The sequence below is a fragment of the Mobula hypostoma genome, chromosome 3 (genome assembly GCF_963921235.1).
Source record: "Mobula hypostoma chromosome 3, sMobHyp1.1, whole genome shotgun sequence".
NCBI classification, from domain to species: Eukaryota; Metazoa; Chordata; class Chondrichthyes; order Myliobatiformes; family Myliobatidae; genus Mobula; species Mobula hypostoma.
The window spans coordinates 36,060,829-36,083,580 of NC_086099.1; the positions used below are offsets into that span (position 1 = coordinate 36,060,829).

The window sequence follows — 22,752 nt, forward strand, 5'->3', positions numbered from 1 at the left end:
TGACCCGTAACAGCACACGAATCCTCAGCTAGCAACTACTATCAGAGAGGAGATACAGGAGCCTGAAGACTCTCAATCAATGCATTAGGAACAGCTTCCCCTCCTCCGGCATCAGATCTCTGAATGGACAATGAACCCATGAAATACCCCTCACTATTTTTGCTCTCTTTGAACTACTTATTTAATGTATATCTTTTTTCTTATTGTAGTTTACAGTTTATTTTATAATGCTGCCGCAAAACAACAAATTTCATGACGTGTCAATGACAATAATAAATGGTTGGTAACACTGGACAACAAAGATTTTGCTTCCTGAATACTTTTGGGTGTATCCCGTGCATTTTGGGCTGCTGATCATGAAAATCACCATGAAATTTCCTTATCACGCACTATTTTTACGAAATCACCTATATTTGTTATTTCAATTCATAATTCAAGTCAATTAAAATGTTTCCCACAATGTAAGCTGAAAAGTTTTCTATCTTGTCCAGGCATGTGTGGGCATGCTTAGGCAGGGCGGATGCTGCATGGCAGGACTGGTTTTAGAAAGGCTATACACTTACATGAAGGATTTTGATATTTGAGACAGATTTTTCCCAGAATAACTGGTGCCAAAATTAAGGAAGGCATTTTTGTTGGTTCACAAATCAAACAGGTCATGAGTGACAGGCAATTTGAAAAACTAGTGGGACCGAAGAAAATCACATGGAAGGCACTCAAGGATGTTGTTGAAAATTTTCTTGGCAATCACAGAGCACCAAACTATGTGCAGCTGGTTGACAACATGCTTCAAGCATACAAAACCATGAAGTGCAGCATGTTACTAAAAATTCATTTTCTGCGTTCCAGTTTGGTCATCTTCCCTGCAAATTTTGGTACTGTCATTGACGAGCAAAGTGAAAGGTTTCACCAAGACATCAAGGTCATGGAGAAATGGTATCAGGGCAACTGGAACCCATCAATGCTTGCGCTTTATTGTTGGACACTTAAGTGAGAAGCCTCAAACACTGAATACAAATGAAAATCATGAGCAAAACATTTTTAGCTTAGTTGAAATATTAGAAAGCATCAGCACCATTATGCAATTAAACACATATTCTATAAAAGTTAATTACTAGTTTCTCCAAATTCCTATGTGATAGAAGTAGTCTGAAATTATACTTGTGTTCAAGCAGTCTATCATAAGCAGATAAAAATTTCTGAAGAAGCAACACTTTTCAAAAAAAAATGTTGTCCAATTTTGAGCTATTTCACTTCTCCTAAAGTCAGAAATGCTCAAAATATATCCACCAAAGACAACTAATCCTGTTCATCAACCCATTACTGAGTTGGACAATCCCCCAAACTCCAGGCTAATGTCAGGTCAATGTTAATGATATGTATATCTTAAGACTGCTGAGTGGCTTACCAATATTGCCCATCACAAAAATACTTCATCCAGGATTCCCCATTTGAACTACTGGGCTTTGGCAAGTGAAAAGAGTGGCTATGTTTGAACAGTACGAGATCTGGCTGGAATGGTGCTGTCAATAAATGATCTGCTAGAATTTTAAATAGGTTCCTATATGTATCTGTAGATATTATGAATTTTATTCTCTAGCATTTCCCAATCTGTTCCTTTGAAAGATTAATACCTGAAATTCATTAGATATTGATTTACCTAACTCAGTAACATAAACATCGAATATTACCATTACTGTTTTCCTTTGCCACATCATATGAAATATGGTGACTTTTCTTTGGAATAGAATTACTGCTAGGAAGAAAAATAATCATTTGTCATTTCATGGTACCAACTACAGTTTCCATAAATAACCATGATTTAAGTTTTGAACCTGTAACATTGACAATTCCTTTTGCCCCACAGATGCTGCTTGATCTGCTGTGTTCCTCCAACAGGTTACTTACTGCTCGTTTACCTTGCTTTACTCCTGCTTTTTGCGCTAGACTTTCTGAGATACTCAAGTTTGCATTCATTATCCAGAGCATCTATTGTTGTAACAATGTTCACTGATGGTATAATGAAAGGATAATCCACAAATATACCTTTAAATATGTATATAAATGTCATTTTGACAATTCAGAGATTATAAGTTTAAAAACCATAGGAAATAAAAAAAAATTATTAGTAAGAGCAGTATGCAATCCCAATAGAATCATTAATGATCCCCTAGGGAAGGAAATCTGCCTATATTGGGTGTGAAAAATATGACTGTATCCCACTTCATGTAGATGATTTTTAATTGTCCTTTAAAGTGAGTCAGTAATACTGTTCGTTAGTCTGCTTGCATTTACCTGATCTATACTCCTCATGATGATTCAAACAATGGAGGGTTTAGATGATATATAGAAACAACCTGTTTCTGATAAGAACTTCAGATGCTAGAAACCTAAAATGAAAACAAAAAAAATGCTGGAAAAATTCAGAAGTGAAATTGGAGAATGTTTTACACAAGTAAAAAGGATTAGAATGAATTGTTTGGCAAGGTACTGGATTCAGATTCAAAAGCTATCAGAAGAAAATTAGGTGAAGATGCTTAGAAAAAAATTTCCAACTGAATTGATTGCTCATTGAAAGAACCAAAGTAGAATAAATGGGACAAATTACTGAGGGCAATGGCCAGACTATTTTTGGACAATTGTGAGCAGTTTTGAGCCTCTTATCTAAGAAAGGATTTGCAGGCATTGGAGAGGGTCCAGAGGAGGTTCATGAGAATGACCCCAGGAATGAAAGGGTTAACTTGAGGAGTGTTTGATGCCTCTGGGCCTACACTCGCTGAAGTTTAGAAGACTTGAGTGAGGATTTCATTGAAACCTATCGAATATAGAAAGGCCTAGATAAAGTAGAAGTTGAGAGGATGTTTCCAATAATGAGGGAGTCCGGGAACAGAGGGCACAGCCTCAGAATATAAGGATGTTGCTTTAGAACAGCGATGAGGAGGAATTTCTTTGCCAGAGGGTGCTGAATCTGTGGAGTTCATTACCACAGATGGCTGTGGAGGTCAAGGTATTGGGAATATTTAAAGTGAAAGTTAGTAGATTCTTGAATTGAAAGGGCATCATAGGTTATAGAACGTAGAACATATGGGAAGAAGGTAGGAGAATGGTGTTGAGAGAAATAATAAATCGGCTATAATCGGATGGCAGAGCAGGCTCAATGGGCTGAATGGCCTAATTCTGCTCCTATGTCTTATGGTTTTATTTGTTGGATCAAACTGCTTGATGCAGAACAAATTGTCATTTTTAAATGTGACATGCATTTACCTTGGAACACATATAATGGGTGTGTCTTGAACCCTGGCTGCAAAATGCAGTTTATTCTGTATGCTTACAAGTTTATAGAAAAGAGTTCATTTTCCATATTTTCATTTGACTTTTTCCTTCTTTGCACAGAAAGACATCTAAACAATTGGAAGATTGATCAATATATAAACAACGGTGGTTGTAGAAAACTGAAAGTTGAATTGAAGCCATTTGGACATGATTATGAGCATTAAAAAATTAAATTTATGTTCAGCACTCCTATCCATATTTGGATATTACTGAATCCAGAGGTATGCTCAAAGAATAAATACTGAAACCGAGAAGAGTTGCTGGCAGTTGTATTGCTGTTGTACAGCCACTTGATCCATTTCCTTTTACATCTTGGTGATTGAAATGCTTATCTAGTGCAGGCAGTGTACTTCACATTGCAACTACACTGTAGGTGGAGGAAAAACTCTGTCAAGAGAGACTAGAGTATTTGGGTCTGTATTCCTTGTAGTTTGGAAAGATAAGAGGTTATTCTTTTATCAAACGTGAGATCCTAAGCAGACTTCACAGGGTAGATGTTTTCACTTGTGGTAGAGTCAGGAACAAGGGGATTTACTAACTACAAAATAAGCGGGCAATTTAAAACTGAAATGTGTGAAATGTATTTTCCCAGAGGGTAGCAAATCTCTGGAATTCTCTGACTCCAAGGGTGGTGAGTGCTGGATCATTGTGCTTGTTTAATTTGGAGATTTGAAAGATCGAGAAATTGTCAGTTTATGATACCACTAGAATGTCATATCCATATTTTTCTTTGCAGCAGTAATTTTATTTTAACAAACACTCACCAATATTAATCTGTTTTATGAGATGCAGTGATGTAGCGGATAATGTTTGATATTTACGTTATTGAGCTAGGTAAATCCACACAATTCACAACGGGATATTCAGGGAAGATGCTCCCCTTTTATTAGTTCTATCAAAATGCATCTGTTCACACTTAATTGGTGTTAAGATTCATCTGCCATTGCTCTGCCCAATTTGCCAGCTGATCAATATTATTCTGTAACCTAAGATAATCATTCTCACTATTGACACATCAACAATTTCTCTGTCATTTGTAATCATACCTACACTCAGTGGCCACTTTGTTAGGTACACCTGGGTACCTCATTAATGCAAATATCTAATCAGCCAATCACGTGAAGAGGTTCAGTTGTTGTTCAGCCCAAACTCAGAATGGGAAAGAAATGTGATCTGATTGACTTGACTGTGAAATGATTGTTGGTGCCTGTTGGGTGGTTTGAGTATCTCAGAAACTGCTGATGTCCTGGGATTTTCATGGACAGCAGTCTGTAGAATTTACAGAAATGTGAAAAGCAAAAAAAAGCATCTAGTAGCCGAAAATGCCTTGTTAATGAAAGAGGTTAGAAGAGAATAGTCAGACGAGTTCAAGCTGACAGGAAGGCAACAATAACTGAAATACGTGTGTTAGTAAGCAGAAGGGTATCTCTGAATTCACAATATGTCAAACCTTGAGTCTGATGTACTCCAGCAGCAGAAGACCACAGACGTATACTCAGTGGCCACTTTGTTACGTACATGAGATACCTGATAAAATAGCCACTGCATGTAATTCATTAATGTAGACAATAAACAGAGATCCTATTCCCTGTGTTACACCATTAGTTACAGGGTTTCTCTAATAAAGGCAATTCTCCAGCATTGTTATCCATTTCCTCTTACTGTGCCAAGTTTGGGTCTAGTTTGTCAACTTACCTTGGATCCCATCAGGTCTAACCTTTTGGAGATCAGACTACTGAGTGGTTTCTTGTCCATAGTCTGACCAAAGTCCATGGTCAGACTGGCCTCATCACTATGTTTTGTTACTGTGTTGCAAGTAAACTCATACACAAGAATGAGTATGTGAGAACTCAAAGGTTGACTGCTTTTCTCTTTCCCATGTTCTTGAATGGAGATGTAGTACACTAAGCAGATATGTCTTTAAATTCTTTTGGTTTCTTACGGTGATTTAAGAATCATTATTAATAATAATAAGTACTCTCTTGAACCTAAGTGGGAAATTATTTTGTTACAGCAGCTACATTTAAAAACATACTTAGCAATAATAATAATAATAAATGTAGTAATAATATTAACTAATAATAAAGTACAGAATAATAAACACAATAATTTACCAATGTGCAATAGTGTGCAATGCTGTGTCAAGCATGAGAAAGTAAAATTATCAATAGTGGAATTGATTCCTCAAAGTAAATTTATTATCAAAGCATGTAAATGTCATCATATACAACCCTGAGTTTTGTTTTCTTTCTGACATGACACAGTAAATCCAAGAAACATAATAGAATCAATGAAAGACCGTACCCAACAAGATGGCAAACAATCAATATGCAAATAACAACAAACTGTGCAAGTAGAAAAGGAAAAAAAAGAAATAATAAATAAATAATATCAGAAACATGAGATGAAGAATCCTTGAATGAGTCCATAAGTTGTGGATGATGCATGTGAAGTGATCCCCTGTTGTTCAGGAGCCTGATGGCTAAAGGGTAATAGCTGTTCTAGAACCTGGTAGTGTGAGCCTGAGGTTCCTGATGGCAGCAATGAAAAGAGAGCATGGCCTTGGTGGTCGGGGTCTCTGATAGTGGATGCTGCTTTCCTGCAACAATACATTGTGTAGATGTACTCAGTGATGGGATGGGCTTTACCCATGATGGACTGAGCCAGACCCACTATTTTTGTATGATTTTCCATTCAAGGATATTGGTACTTCCATACCAAAATGTGATGCAACCAGTCAATATACTCTCCATCACGTATATATATCAAAGTTTGTCAAAATTTTAGATGTCATGCCAAATCTTCACAAACTCCTAACAAAGTAGAGGCGCTGCTGTGCTTTCTTTGCAATGGCACTTGCATATTGGGCCCAGGACAGGTCCTCTAAAATGATAACACTGAAGAAATTAAAGTTGCTGACTCCCTCCACCTCTGATCCTCCAATGAGGACTGGCTGATGGACCTCCTCCTCCTCCTGGTCAATAATCAGCTCCTTGATCTTGCTGACATCGAGTAATAGGTGGTTGTTGTGGCATCAATTTCACCATCTTTGATTCGGCTCACGACAGTATGGCATTGGAGCTGAGCTTATCCTCATAGTCATAAATATGAAGTGAGTAGAGAATGGGGCTAAGTACACAGCCTTGTGGTGCACCTGTGTTGATGGAGATTGTGGAGCAGATGCTGTTGCTGAGTTTGAACTGACTGGGGTCTGCAAGTGAGGAAATTGAGGATCCAGTTGCACAAGGAAGTATTGAGGCCTAGGTGGTGGAGATTATTGATTAGTTTTGAGCGGATGATGGTATTGAATGCCAAGCTGTGGTCGATGAGGAGCATCCTGATGTATGCATCTTTTCTGTCCAGATGTTCCAAGGTTGAGTGAAATGCCACTGACATGACATCTGTTGTCGACCTGTTGTGCAGGTAGACTATGAATGAGTTTGTGGAGACACACTCGACTACAGCTGTTTTTATAAAGTTTGTGACAACCGTGGTGAATTCATTCAGATCCTCTTGAGTCCTTGAACACGGCCCAGTCCACTGACTTGAGTCAATCCTGTAGCCGCTCCTCTGCCACCCATGACCTTCTCCTTGTTGTCCTTATCTCTGACTGCATCTTATATCATTCTGAGGAACATAATATGTAGGAATGTTACTGATAGCTCCCGATTTATATAATTTGGTCACTAAAGTTTCAGTTATGTAGAGAAATCCTAGACAGTCAGAAAAACCAAAATAAATTTTGAGATGCTAAAAATAGAAATATATTCTGAACAAAGCAGCAAAATGCTGATCTATTTTAAATCAGTAATGCCCCTGACTGCTTTTAATCTGTAGATATCTCAAGTGAGTCTTGCAGTTAATCTTTAAAAAAATAGTAGCATCCAATAAATTAGCATGGTAGGGTTTTTTATGCCCAGCATCCTTTCATTTAAACAAATAGAACAACATTCTTCTTGCTTATTTATCATCTGGCTTTTTAAATGGTAACATGGATTTGTTGACTAATCATTTCAATCAAGCCCAAAGAATGATTTAATAAAAATCTTAGTGATGTAAAACTGTAACACATGGGTCCAAATCACCTGCTCCACCCAATCTTGCCTTATTTATTGCATGTCATGTCTCAAATTATAGATGTACAATAAACACAAGAAATTGAAGCAGGGTAGTCCGTTTGGCTTCTTTCACTTACACTGCCAATCAATTAGTCCAGTACTTATCCTTTACCTTTGGACCACTTTCCTGTATTTATCCCAGATGCCTTGATTCTGTTAATATCCAAAAATCAATTTCTAGCCAACAACTGCAACAACTGAGCCTCCACGCTACTCTTGGGTATTGAATTTCAAAGATTGATTCATCTCTGTATTTCCTTTCCCAGTCTCATAAGGATTGTGTATGTTTCAAAGAGATCATCTCTTATTCACTCAAACTCTAATGAGGGCAGGGCCAGTCTGCTTAGTTCCTCTCCCCACTTTCCCAATAATCCATAATGTTATCGTGGAAAGTGATCAATCTAGTTTGCATCTGAATGGATCAATACTAATTATTTCTCCTATTACTGCATAATACTTGATCTATCGATTATCCACTCATTCACTGAAATAATTGGTTTTAAATTTACCCCCTTGATATGCAGCTTGTGTGCTCTGCTCATGTTTTATAGTTCTAGACAGCGTGATATAGGTTAACATAGTCTAAAGTATTAAGTCACTAATTGATCCTAAAAGTACACAGAAGTGTTGCTAGGATTTGCCTGATATAACAAATACTGTAAAGCCATGTTTTTGTTTTCTCCTATGTTTTCCAGGTTTATGAACTACAGTATGTCGCAGACTATCAATATGTTCATTGGAGATGCTGTATGATTTGCTCAACTTGGCTGATGACCTGAAACATAATGGATAGCCCACCCAAACTGACTGGAGAAACTTTGATTGTACATCATATTCCCCTGGTTCATTGTCAAGTCCCAGACAGACAATGCTGCAACATAGGCAAAAGATCAAACCCCTTCTACCATAATGATCTGGGAATCACAAGAACTACATCACTGCCAGAGAGGGACCTGCTTCAGAAGGAAACATTATTGTACAGCAGCTTAATTCAGGCCTCTTGCTTACCTCCTGGAACAACACATGAAACTGATGCAAGGCGACTGAATTCAAAAGAAATCACTGCAATCGAACAGCACAATTCATTAATTTTGAAAAATCATGAGAACAATGATCAGGAGAGCTCCAATAATTGTTCTTTTCATTCTCAGAATAGCAACATCGGTAACCCACCATTTGTTCTGCATGACCAGCCATTTCATCTTCATTCTGCTGAGAACAGCACACAACAGTGGAGCCCACCCAGTGGGCAAGGAATTATTGAAGGTGAAGAGGAACAAACTCATGCATGTGATGGCAAGAAGTCAGATAACACCATCACATCAAGATCAGCATCAGGTGACTTAATACAACAACCTATATGCAACTGTACAAATGAAAGCACATCAACCTTATTCTTTGATTGTAATGAAGGACTGGGCAGCAGCCCAGATGAAATGTTCAGGAAGCAAAATTTACTGGAGAGCAGAACATGCAGCTGCTCCAGTTTAGATATGCAACAAAGCAGAAGTTGTGTCTTCTCAGATCAATCTGAAGTAGATAATCAGCATATGACCTATAATAGTGATTCCTCATGTAACAGTTCAGATGGTGTCTTGGTCAACTTTACAGCCATCTACAATAAAATGAAAAGCCAGTCAAAGTCCAATCTAAGTTCAGGTAACATGTCCCATGAATCTTCATATTGTTGTCACTCAGACATGGGTGCGTTCTACTTGGACCTGCATTCTTCACCTAGTGAGCCAAAGAATTCATGTGAGACGAACAATGGGGATACTGCCATGCAAAACTGTCTGTGTCAGCAGTGTTCAGTTGCTGTAGATGACAACTGCAATTCTTACCACCTACCGTGTGAAAATGTGCCCTGTTCTTCTGAGAATTCAGAGACGACTGCTTGTTTTCAAAGTCAAGCAAGACTAGTTGTTGCCACACAAAATTATTATAAGCTTGTGACTTGTGACCTATCATCTCAGTCTACACCAAGCCCAGTTGGATCATCAATAACAAGCTGCTCAGAAGATCACATTAAAAGTACAAGCCCTAGTCACCCTACAGAATATTACCTCTTTCAGCAGCCGGAAGATACAAAGAATAACACGGATTATTGCTGTTCCGAGAAACCAGCAGCAGAATCTTCTGAAAACCTTATAGAAGGTCAAGTGTACGTGAATGTAGCTTCAAATGCTTCTGGTAGGCAGAGATCAAGGAGCTATGATCGCAGCTTGGATAAAAGTCCGACTGCCAGGTTGGGATCCTTGGAACGCATGTATAGCTGCCCAGGCAAGCTGAGTGATGGTCACACAGGTACATCTCAGAGATCACCACCAAGACGAGTAACTTCATTTGCTGAAATTGCTCGAACCAGGAAAAAAAGTGGAAACTCTCCACCACTCAAATCTAGTGGAGAATCAATAGAGTTCTCTCCAATACTGGAAAATCAGAAAGAAAATAATGTGTTTGCTTATTCAGAAGACCACTACCATGGCATGCCTGGCAGAACCACTGCAAAAATGGATTTAACAACATCATGTGATGCACCATTTATCCATCACTTCAACAAAAACAGTAATTCAAATGGGCATGAGAGAGCTCACCTGGTAGATTGTGGACCATGTTACAATGGAGAAGATGCCAGGAAACCAATTAATAAACAACAGATTGAGAGGGAGGCATCGTTTGACAGCAGAATTAAAGTGGAAGGTAAGCTGGTACATAAATTATTCACTGGTCTAATAGACATTTACAATATCACTTTGTAGTTCTGGTCATTTTTTCTGTTATAACTAAATATATGTATTAATTTAAGAGAAGTTATTTCTCAGTAAAGTCTTTGTTGTTTTAATTACTGCTGTAACATGAGTGTGGTGTGTTTAAACAGCTTCATTTATTAGACCATAAGATATAGGAGCAGAATTGGGCCATTTGGCCCATTGAGTCTGCTCTACCATTTGATCATGACTGTTCCATTTCCCCCTCAATTCCGTTCTTCTTCTGCCTTCTCCCTGTAATCTTTCATACCCTGATTTATCAAGAATCTATCAACCTACGCCTTAAATACATCCAATGACCTGGCCTCCACAGCTGCCAGTAGCAACAAATTCCACAGATTCACCACTCTCTGCCTAAAGAAATTCCAGAATTTACAGTCAGAGTACAGCTGGGTGGTTCTTCCAGCTGTATTCTGACTATGAATTTAACTCTCTACCCTTTTTCACAATGAAGTATTTGTGTTACTTGACAAATAAACCAGAAAACTTGATGAAATGTGACCAGTTTAGCAATTTTACATGTAGTCTAAGAAAATCTGGAAATAAAATGCTTAAATATATATGAAAACCACAACAAGATTCCTGCTGGCCTGAAGGAAAGAAGCCTGGTATTGGCATATATTTGACTTAATTCTCATATCACAATTTCCTTGTGAAGCCACTCTGTTGCACTATGCTACAACCACAGTTCAAGGACCACCTTCTGGGGCAATATGGAATGGAGCTGTTTACCTGCCAGTCTGAAGAAAAAAATACAATTAATTTTACAAATTATTCAATAAAATCTAGAATTTATATAGCAGTTCAATATACCTTCATTAGAGCAGGAGGAATTGATAAGCTGAAATAAAAAAAATTTCAACGTTGTGAGTAAATGGTTGGCTGAAAGTGAAAACCTTAAGAAATATTTTTAAAGATATGGAGATAGAAAATTTAGTTAATATGAAAGCAGTGTCTTTTGAAATTAAGATTAGAATTTAAAATTGAAGGCTTAGAATAATCACATCTGGATGTGATTATGGTGAGGATGAAGGCTTCAGCAATCACTGAGCTAAGACATGGGTGGAATTGCATAACATCACAGTAGTGAAAATAGATTGTATAGGGATGGCACATATTTGTTCCATAGCTTATCAATTGATCAGTAACCACAAGATTGTTTAGTTATTGCTTGATGTTGAGCTTTTTTTCCTGTATAACAATTCAGATATACAGAATAATCAGGTAACGGACATTCTGTCACCAGCAATTAAGCTTGCTTAAATGTTTTGTGATATTCTTAAGAGGTGTCAATCAGATGGTAAATTATATTATGACATATATGGTATTTTGTGTGAAAACCTAGAACTGTAACCATAAGAACGTAAGACCATAAGACATAGGAACAGAATTAGACCATCTGGCCGTTGAGTCTGCTCCACCATTCAATCATGGCTGAACCTTTTTTTCTATCACCTCCTCAACCCCAGTTCCCGGCCTTCTCCCTGTAACCTTTGATACTATGTCCAATCAAGAACCTATCAATCTCTGCCTTAAATACACCCAACGACCTGACCTCCACAGATGCACGTGGCAACAAATTCTACAAATTCACCACCCTTTGGCTCAAGAAATTTCTCCACATCACAGTTTTAAATGGGCACCTCTCTATCCTGAGGGTGCCCTCTTGTCCTAGACTCTCCCACCATGGAAAACATATTTCCCACATTTACTTTGTCTAGGCCTTTCAACATTCAAAAGTTTTCAATGAGATCCCCCTTCATCCTTCTGAATTCCAATGAGTACAGACCCAGAGCCATCCAGCATTCCTTGTATGATAGCCCTTTCATTCCTGGAATCAACTTGTGAACCACCTCTGGACCCTCTCCAATGCCAGCACAACTTTTCTAAGATGAGGGGCCCAAAACTGTTCACAGTACTCAAGGTGAGGCCTCACCAGTGCCTTATATAGTCTCAGCATCACATCCTTGCTCTTGTATTCTAGAGCTCTTGAAATGAATGCTAACATGGCATTTGTATTCCTCACCACTGCCTCAGCCTGCAAGTTAACCTTAAGGGTGTTCTGCACAAGAACTCCCAAGTCCCTCTGCATCTCAGATTCCTGTATTTTCTCCATGTTTAGAAAATCGTCCGCACATTTATTTCTACTACTAAAATGCATGACATGCATTTTCCAAAATTGTATTTCATTTGCCACTTCCTTCCCCATTCTCCTAATCTGTCTTAAGTCCTTCTGCATCCTACCTGTTTCCTCCACACTACCTGCCCCTCCACCAATCTTGGTATCTTCAAACTTGGCAACAAAGCCATCTATTTCATCATCTGAATCATTTATATACAGCATAAAAAGAAGTGGTCCCAACACCGACCCCTGTGGAATACCACAAGTCACTAGCAGCCAAGCAGAAAAGGATGCTTTTATTCCCACCCACTGCCTCCTACCAATCAGCCAATGATCTAACCATGTTAGTAACTTTCCTGTAATACCATGGGGTCTTAACTTGGTAAGCAGCCTCATGTTTGGCACCTTGTCAAAGGCCATCTGAAAGTCCAAATATACAACATCCACTACATCCCCTTTATCTATCCTACTTGTAATCTCATCAAAGAATTCCAGCAGGTTCATCAGGCAGGATTTTCCCTGAAGGTAACCATGTTGACTTTGTACTATGACTGTGTCACCAAGTACTCCATCACCTCATCCTTAACAATTGACTGTAACATCCTCCCAACCACTGAGATTGGGCTAACTGCTCTATAATCTCCTTTCTGCTGCTTTCCTCCTCTTTTAGAGTGGAGTAACATTTTCAATTTTCCAGTCCTGTGGTATCATGCCAGAGTCCAATGGTTTTTGAAAGATCATTTCTAATGCCACCACAATCTCTAACACTACCTCTTTCAGAATCCTAGAGAACCCTAGGGTAACAACCACTATTGTGTTTGTCCCTGCTGCCAGGTTGCCAGGTACATATTATCTGTCTATACTATTCCACCATGTACCAAACTATATTCCCCCATTTTCCAGCACTCAGCCTGTAACTCCATGTGCTATGATAGACCTCTCAGCCTCACCACTCTCACACCTATGTGAATCTATCAGATTCATCACTGAAATGCAGGAAAGGCTATTTTCACATGCTTCTCTAAATATTCCACTTGTCAAAGCAGATCAAATTTTCACACCACAAATATTATTATAGTGGAATGAACTGGAACACCATGGAAGAATATTAAGTAGATATTTATCATTATCTCTTTTGGAAAAAATTGTGATAGCTCAATAGCTGAATGTGAAAACCCCATGTATTACCAGACATTCTGCACTTCAGATTGTTGGGACTTGGTGTGTTATACAAATGCTACATTAATATTGAGTAAGTTATTATTTATTTGTCCAAAAGGCAATGATTTTAGAAAATTTTGAATAGTAATCAAAAAGTTTAAAACTCTGCTAGCTATCATTGTCTTTGTATGGCATGAAAACGCTCTGCCTAACTGTGTCCGTGTCAGCAATCATGAACCTACCTATTCTACTTCCACATTCCAGTGCTGGGTCTGCAGTGTTGTATATCACAGTGTTTCAAGTGCTTATCAACGTACTTCTTAAATGCTCCGTATTCCAGTTAATTGGGACACATCATGACCAATTTATTTTGGCCCAATTAAACGGCTGCACCAATTAGCTGAAATTTCATGGAAATATTTAAAAAAGGAGAAAAGAAAAAGTAGTTTTCACTGAGTAATAAAGTATGTATTTAAATGAAATACAGAACAAATTAGAACATTATCACATTATCACTACTACCACAGTACTATAAAACTGTGTATTGGTTTCTAACAGTTATTGATGGAGAAATTCATAGAGTGTATGCTGCTGTGTTTTTTTTTCCATTTGCAAATGAACAAAAGCAGCGCAGACACCTCGTGCAGATAATGGACTTCCATCATACAGTGCTTTTAACGATTGCATCCTCCAAATCCTCCTTTCCCATCCACCTGGCTTCACTTACCACCTTCTAGCTAGCCTCTTTCCCCTCCCCTCAACTTTTAATTTAGGCATCTCCTTCCTTCTCTCTCAGTTCTGTTTACTCTTTTCCATAGATGCTGCCTGACTGCTGAGTTCCTCCAACATTTTGTGTGTGTCGTTTGGATTGCCAGCATCTGCAGATTTTCTTGTGTTTCTGAATTGTTGTACTGCTTATTTCTTGCCAACTATCTGTGACACAATTCACTGCTTCTTGAACAAAAACACATCCAACTCATGCTATTTAAAAACTGTTCTAAGCTCAGTGTAGTGTCCAATGGCCACACAAGTGCACATGACTGATGCTAATTAGAAACCATTCACCAACAGGCTCCTGTCCCAATTAAGTGGCATAGTGTCCCAAATAAATGTAGGGAATCCAAACTATTTTCTCGATTAGTTTTTGTTCTTTAGAGTATTGTAAATAAGTGACTGCCCTGATTAACCGATTGCCCAATTAACTGGAATAGTCATAGTCATATTTTATTGATCCCGGGGGAAATTGGTTTTCGTTACAGTAGCACCATAAATAATAAATAGTAATAAAACCATAAACAGTTAAATAGTAATATGTAAATTATGCCAGGAAACAAGTCCAGGACCAGCCTATTGGCTCAGGGTGTCTGACCCTCCAGAGGAGGAGTTGTAAAGTTTGATGGCCACAGGCAGGAATGACTTCCTGTGATGCTCTGTGTTGCATCTCGGTGGAATGAGTCTCTGGCTGAATGTACTCCTGTGCCCAACCAGTACATTATGTAGTGGATGGGAGACATTGTCCAAGATGGCATGCAGCTTGGACAGCATCCTTTTTTCAGACACCACCATGAGAGAGTCCAGTTCCATCCCCACAACATCACTGGCCTTACGAATGAGTTTGTTGATTCTGTTGGTGTCTGCTACCCTCAGCCTGCTGCCCCAGCACACAACAGCAAACATGATAGCACTGGCCACCATAGACTGGTGTGTATCCACTGTGTGAATCCACTGTATTGTGAGTGTGCCTGCCTTTAACACCCTTAAGACAGTATATTTTCATATTTCTTCTGGTTACTGAATGTTTGCTACGGCGATAAGTTTCTCACCATCTACCCTTCCTTGTGCAATCTCTTACTTGCATCCCAAATAACATCCTGGTAAATCTCTTCTTCGGTCTTTCCAGGGCCATCACCTCCTTACTAAAGTTTGGCAATGAGAACTGCACACAGTACTCCAGCTGTGGATTAACTAATGTTTTAACGCGGTAGTATGCTCCCTTCTTTTATAATCTGTGCTTTAACTAAAAATCAGGTGTTCCATGTTCCATCTTAACCACCTTATCTGTCTATGTTGCTAACTTCAGGGATTCTTGGGCACATACATTCAGACTTCTCAGTATTTGCTATGGATCATTGTCCGTGTGCTAGCTTTATTAATCATCCCATAATGTATTACCTCAGATTTTTCAGAAACAAATTCCATTGCCATTTCTGATGGCATGAACATAGATTACTTGAACTCCTAGTAATGCTTCCCTCCCCCCCCACCTCCCCTTCAACATTTCCCATTCCTGTTTCCCTCTCTCTCCTAGCTCCTTACCTGTCCATCACTTCCCTCTGGTGCTTCTCCTCCTTCCCTTTCTTCAATGATCTTCTACCCTCTCCTATCAGATTCACCCTCTTCTTGCCTTTTATCTCTTCATTACTTTACTTGACCTCCTCCCCCTTTCCCTGTTTCGTCTATCACCTACCACCTTGTACTACTTCCTCTCCTCCCCCACCTTCTAACTCTTAAGTTCTCATCTTTTTTTCCCAGTCCTGATGAAGGTCTTGGCCTGACTGTTTATTAATTTCCATAGATACTGCTTGATCTGCTGAGTTCCTCCAGCATGTTGTGTGTGTTGCCATTTCTCTTCCCATTTTACTAATTTATCAATGTGTGATTCTGTAATCACAGACTATCCTCATAATTAACAATGCCACTGGCATTCATGTCTTCTGCAAACATACCTTCAGGCCTCCTGCATTCACATCCACCTCTGTTATGTAGATAAAAAAACAGAGGGCCTGTCACCAATCTCTGCAGTACACCACAGGTCACAATCTTACATTTGCAAAAGTAATCCTTGACCATCATCATTTGCTGCTTTCACAATTTCCTGTTAGATTACAAATTCTTTTCCATTTAAAGGATCCAATTGAAATTGATTAACCGTACTTCAAACAGGGCTAAATTGCAGAAAAAAATATAAAACACATTTTGATCTGCATAGTGACAAAAATGCTGAAGGGGATAACAGCATAATAAACGAAAAGGTCCAGAGACGACTATTATTTAATTCACATTTATCTTTGAATTTTATTGTGCCTCAAAAGTATGTGCTGGAAAAGTTAATTTGTACCTGTGGCAAAATATGGGAGATGGGGGAATGGACCTTCCATTGTAAGACCGGAGAAGTAAGTCAGCGTTCCTCATCAAGACTCAATGGAAATGATCCAGCACTGTTAGGCCTTGGGGAGAGGAGTTAACATATGAACTTGGCAGTTGGGGATAGAAACTAGACTACTTACTTAGAAGTGGTAAGGATGAGGGAAGGAAGAAAATTCCACTTTTACCTGCGGATCATGAAGGGATGTGAAGGTATTTTTGGAGGTACGTGGCACTCTGCTCTAAGATTAGCAAGCAGTACGGTATTCTGGTAGTGGGGAGCAGTGCAGATAAGGGCTGTGAGAGAAGGAATAAGGATGGATATGCATATACTCCTTACCTAACAGACCTAGGAGGTTGGCTGTGTTGTTTTAAAACTATGTTGCTCAGGAGGACACAATGGCAATCTTGTGCAAGTTTTTCAATACCTAAGCCTTTGTCACAATTCTGATTCACCACAGCAAATCTTAGTCTAGTATATTGATGGAAGTGAAGTTAATCACTGTAGTGATTTCTCTGGGCTAAGCATGCTTTCAGATTCAAATTAAGATTTATTTGTTTAGTCATGCTGTACAGCAGTTGTGTAGCACTGAAAAACAATGATCTACATATTTTCAATGGGAACTGCTTTGTTAACCCCAATAATAAGTAATTGCAGCAGATACAGTTTATCTGCCCATTGTCAACATCTCTTAGTAGTATTCTTACAGATTTCAGAGGTTGTGAATTCAAATCCACTCTGTGGGGATGGGGGAGGGGAGTGCAACACTGTTGGATATGCCATCTAGTTGAAGAGATGTTAAATTATTTTCTCATATTTCTTGTTTCATTCCAAAAGAAGCTAAAAATTTTATACATTTCTGTGATTATCTTATAAATTTCAGAAAATGTAGGATATACTGATTAAAATTTATTCTTAATACAATCTGACTTTTTCAAAACTCAGTCTGTTAACACTTAGTTGTTTATAATCTAAGGTAGGTACTGTATGTCATTTCATGGCCAGGAAGACCAAACTTGTTTAAAGTACACAAAAGATTCTGCATACACGAGGAAGTCTGCAGATGCTGGAATTTCAAGCAACACACATAAAAGTTGCTGGTGAACGTAGCAGGCCACGCAGCATCTCTAGGAAGAGGTATAGTCGACGTTTTGGGCTGAGACCCTTCGTTAGGACTAACTGGAAGAAAAGCTAGTAAGAGATTTGAAAGTGAAAGGGGGAGGGGGAGATCCAAAATGATAGGAGAAGACAGGAGGGGGAGGGATGGAGCCAAGAGCTGGACAGTTGAATGGCAAAAGGAATATGAGAGGATCATGGGATGGGAGGCCTAGGGAGAAAGAAAGGGGGAGGGGTGAATCCCAGAGGATAGGCAAGGAGAATAGTGAGAAGGACAGAAGGAGAAAAAGGAGAGAGAGAAAAATAATATACATATAAATAACGGGTGGGGTACGAGGGGGAGGTAGGGCATTAACGGAAGTTAGAGAAGTCAATGTTCATGCCATCAGGTTGGAGGCTACCCAGATGGAATATAAGGTGCTGTTCCTCCAACCTGAGTGTGGCTTCATCTTGACAGTAGAGGAGGCCGTCGATAGACATATCAGAATGGGAATGGGACGTGGAATTAAAATGTGTGGCCACTGGGAGATCCTGCTTTCTCTGGCGGACAGAGTGTAGGTGTTCAGCGAAACGGTCTCCCAGCCTGCGCCGGGTCTTGCCAATATATAGAAGGCCGCATCGGGAGCACTGGACGCAGTATATCACCCCAGCCGACTCACAGGTGAAGTGTCACCTCACCTGGAAGGACTGTCTGGGGCTCTGAATGGTAGTGAGGGAGGAAGTGTAAGGGCATGTGTAGCACTTGTTCCGCTTACAAGGATAAGTGCCAGGAGGGAGATCAATGGGGGGCGGGGGAACGAATGGACAAGGGAGTCATGTAGGGAGCGATCCCTGCGGAAAGCAGAGGGGGGATGGAAAGATGTGCTTAGTGGTGGGATCCTGTTGGAGGTGGCGGAAGTTACGGAGAATTATACGTTGGATCTGAAGGCTGGTGGGGTGGTAGGTGAGGTCCAGGGGAACCCTATTCCTAGTGGGGTGGCGGGAAGATGGGGTGAGAGCAGATGTGCGTGAAATGGGGGAGATGCATTTGAGAGCAGAGTTGATGGTGGAGGAAGGGAAGCCCCTTTCTTTAAAAAAGGAAGGCATCTCCTTTGTCCTGGAATGAAAAGCCTCATCCTGAGAGCAGATGCGGCGGAGTCGGAGGAATTGCAAGAAGGGGATGGCATTTTTGCAAGAGACAGGGTGAGAAGAGGAATAGTCCAGATAGCTGTGAGAGTCCGTAGGCTTATAGTAGACATCAGTAGATAAGCTGTCTCCAGAGATAGAGACAGAAAGATCTAGAAAGGGGAGGGAGGTGTTGGAAGTAAACCAGGTAAACTGATTCTGCAGATGTGGAAAGCTTGAAATTCACACAAAACATTACTGGAGGAACTCAGAAGGTTAGGCGGCATCTATGGAGGCAAGTGAGCAGTCATCATTTCACGCTGATAAAGGGTCTCAGAACAAAACATTGCTCATTTCCGTCATAGATGCTGTTCCTGTGATCAAAGTGCTCCAGGGACAATCTCCATAAGACCATAAGACATACGAGCAGAATTAGGCTATTTGACCCATTGAGTCAGCTCTGCCATTCAATCATGGCTGATCCTGTTTTCCCCTCCTCAGCCCCATTCCCCAGCCTTCTTCCCATAACCTATCATGCCGTGGCCAATCAAGAACCTATCAATCTCTGCCTCAAATACACCCAACAACATTGTCTCCATAGCAGCCTGTGGTAACAAATTCCACAAATTTACCATCCTCTGGCTAAAGGAATGTTCCTGTATCTTTCTGTATCTAAATGTGCGCCCCTCTATCCTGAAGGGTGCCCTCTTGTCCTAGACGCCCCCCACCATGGGAAACATCCTTTCCACATCTACTCTGTCTAGGCCTTACAACATTCAAAAGGTTTCATCCTTTTAAGTTCCAGTGAGTTTAGGCCCAGAGCCATAACCGTTCCTCATATGATAATCCTTTCGCTCCCACAGTCATCCTTGAGTCATCCTCTGAACCCTCTCCAATGCCAGCACATCTTTTCTTAGATAAACAGCCCAAAACTGTTCACAATACTCAAGGTGAGGCCTCACCAGTGCCTTGTAAAGCCAGAGCATATCACATCCCTGCTCTTATTTTCGAGACCTCTTGAAATGAATGCTAACATTGCATTTGCCTTCTTTACCACTGACAACATTCAAGTTAACCTATAGGGTGCTCTGCACAAGGTCTCCCAAGTCCCTTTGCATCTCAGATTTTTGGATTTTCTCTCCATTTAGAAAATAGTCTGCATATTTATTTCTACTACCAAAGTGCACAATCATGCATTTTCCAACATTGTATTTCATTTGCCACTTTCTTGCCCATTCTCCTAATCTGTCTAAGTTCTTCTGCAGTCTCCTTTTTCCTCAATGCTGCCTGCCCCTCCACCTTCGTTATAATCTTCCTTATCATCTGCAACAAAGCCATCTATTTCATAATCTAAATAATTGATATACAGCATAAAAAGCAGTGGTCCCAACACCGACTCCTGCAGAACACCACTAGTCACTGGTAGCCAAGCAGAAAACAGTCCTTTTATTCCCACTCACTGCCTCCTGCCAATCAAACGTTGCTCTAACCATGCTAGTAACAGTCCTGTAATACCATGATCTCTTAACTTGGTAAGCAATCTCATGTGTGGCACCTTGTCAAAGGCCTTCTTAAAATCCAAATATACAACATCCACTACATCCCCTTTATCTATCCTCCTTTTAATCTCCTCAAAGAATTCAACAAGTTCGTCAGGCAAGATTTTACCTTAAATAAACCATGCTGACTTGGTGTCCTGCGTCACCGAGTACTTCATAGCATCATCCTTAGCAATTGATTCCATCTTCCCAACCAATGAGATCAGGCTAACTGTCCTATAATTTCCTTTCTGCTCTCTTCCTCCTTTTTTAAAGAGTGGAATTCACGGTGTAGTTCAAACAAGACTTCCTTTAAGTTTCTCGAATCCTATTCCAATGAAGAATGACATTGCATTTATTTGACTAATACGTCATATGATATGAGATGTCCTATGATTCATCCACAAGGATCCCTACATCTTTATTTTCTTTTCATTCTTCTAAGCACTATTACACTTATTTACCTTATGTCTTCTTATCCAATTATATAGGTTTATATCCCTTCACAGTTTCTTTGCATCATCTTTATTGCTGACATTTTCATCTATGTGATTCTGATAGACAACTGGCCTGTTTTTAGGCTGTAAGTATTTATCAGAATTAGAACACTAAACCGAGAGTGTTAGGAAGATGACTTATTTAGGTCAAAGATATTTACTTATGCTTATTCAGCTACATCAAATCTAATTGCAGGATATTGACTAAAAAACCTCTTAATGCCTTCCTCTGCATTACAATATAGATAGTTGATAGATTACTATTGGTAGTTACTGTTTTGTTGTAAGCTACATGGTATTATGCTACTATTACACTCTCTTTTAGGTTCTGAACTGTAGGAATTTTATTGTATAGTCTATATTTTATGCACTGCATGGTGGAATTCTGTTAGAGAACCAACAGCGTACTTCAAGAATGGGATACTAAATGTGAACTTCTTTATGGCGGCTATTGAGTACAGACCTCAGTGATAGAACAATAATGTTATGTGTATGATGTATGGCACTTGCCTTGTTCCTACTGTTTATGTCAGCTTATGATAGTCACAGGCCTTGACTGCAGAAGCAGGTCTTAACCCATGGGTTAAAACTTGTTTCTGTGTTCCCAAATTTCTTGTCTCCTATTCTTTACCAACAACACCAGTCCTCTATGCCATGTGTCTGCATCCTGATTACCTCTTTATCCATCTACAACCCTTCCCTTTGGTCCATTTCATTATCTCACTCATAACAACATCCCCACCACCACAATCCTATCCCAGATCATCTCTTCTCCATTCAGTATCCCTTCTCCACCATGAAGGAGATCACTGAGGCAAAATCTTCTTTATGCTATGTGTATAAATATGCTTACAGGGTCCAAAATTGCCTGTTTGCATTACATTATCGGACCTTTTGTGGCGTGGATGAAATCAGCGGAGAGACAGGGTTACTGGTAGATACAAAGCAGCTTCTTTATTCGACACAACAAGGTACAGCAGGCATCGTACGGACGGAGATGCTTTCGGTGGAAAGGTCTGCTAACCCAATGTGGGCTCGATATTTATATGCTAAACACAAAGGGCAAACACTATTTACAAAGTTATAGACAATGCATAGATGATGCTTCCTTTTTTATACTTTATTTAATTTTTTAAAGAAGAAATATAAGGACTCAATTAATACATATTGAAAAAAAATTAATTCAAATACATTAATAAGTCTGAGAGAAAAAACACCTATCCCAACACCATCTCCCCTCATTAGAAAAAAGGAGGGAGAAAAAAAAACATAAAAGACAGAGGAAAGAAAGGAGAGAAGAAAAAAGAAAAAGAAGAGTAGGCATCCAGCTCTCAGAGTCAGTTTAAAATACAAATTAAAGCAACTAGCTTATAATAAAGGATATATTAATTTAAAAAAATAAATAAATTAAACAATCTGGGCAGTTAAGTAATCCAAATATGGTTGCCAAATCTCAATGAACATAGTGTATCCATTCCTAAGGGTATAAGTAATCTTCTCAAGGGGTATACAACTTTGCATTTCTTTATTCCAACGATCAATATTTACAAGGGAATCAGATTTCCATGTTACCGTTATGCATTTCCTGTACACTGACAACACAATTTTAATAAATTTGTATTTATTCCTGGGGAGGTTAACTTTCAAAACTGCTAAGTTCCCCGGAAGAAACAATTCTGGGTCTAGAGGGAAATCCATCCCCAGAATCTTTCCCAGTACCTACCCAGATCTATCCAAAAAGATCTCAGTTTCGTGCATAGCCAGGTGGAATGCAAAAAGGTACCAACATCTATGCCACACCTGAAACACTTGTCAGAAATTTCTGGTTTATTTTTATGTATTTTTTCAGG

At 39.4% G+C, this 22,752-nt stretch overlaps 1 protein-coding gene across 4 annotated transcripts in view; it reads left to right on the forward strand.

Annotated features, from left to right (window-relative positions):
- rusc2 (RUN and SH3 domain containing 2) overlaps window positions 1-22,752 on the forward strand; it is a 119,887-nt gene that overhangs the window by 40,375 nt on the left and 56,760 nt on the right. For all 4 annotated transcript variants that reach the window (XM_063042892.1, XM_063042894.1, XM_063042895.1 and 1 more), the window contains exon 2: window positions 8,147-10,151. In XM_063042892.1, the coding sequence (XP_062898962.1) occupies window positions 8,237-10,151 (1,915 nt within the window). In that variant the 5' untranslated portion in view covers window positions 8,147-8,236. The remainder of the gene's footprint in view (window positions 1-8,146; window positions 10,152-22,752) is intronic.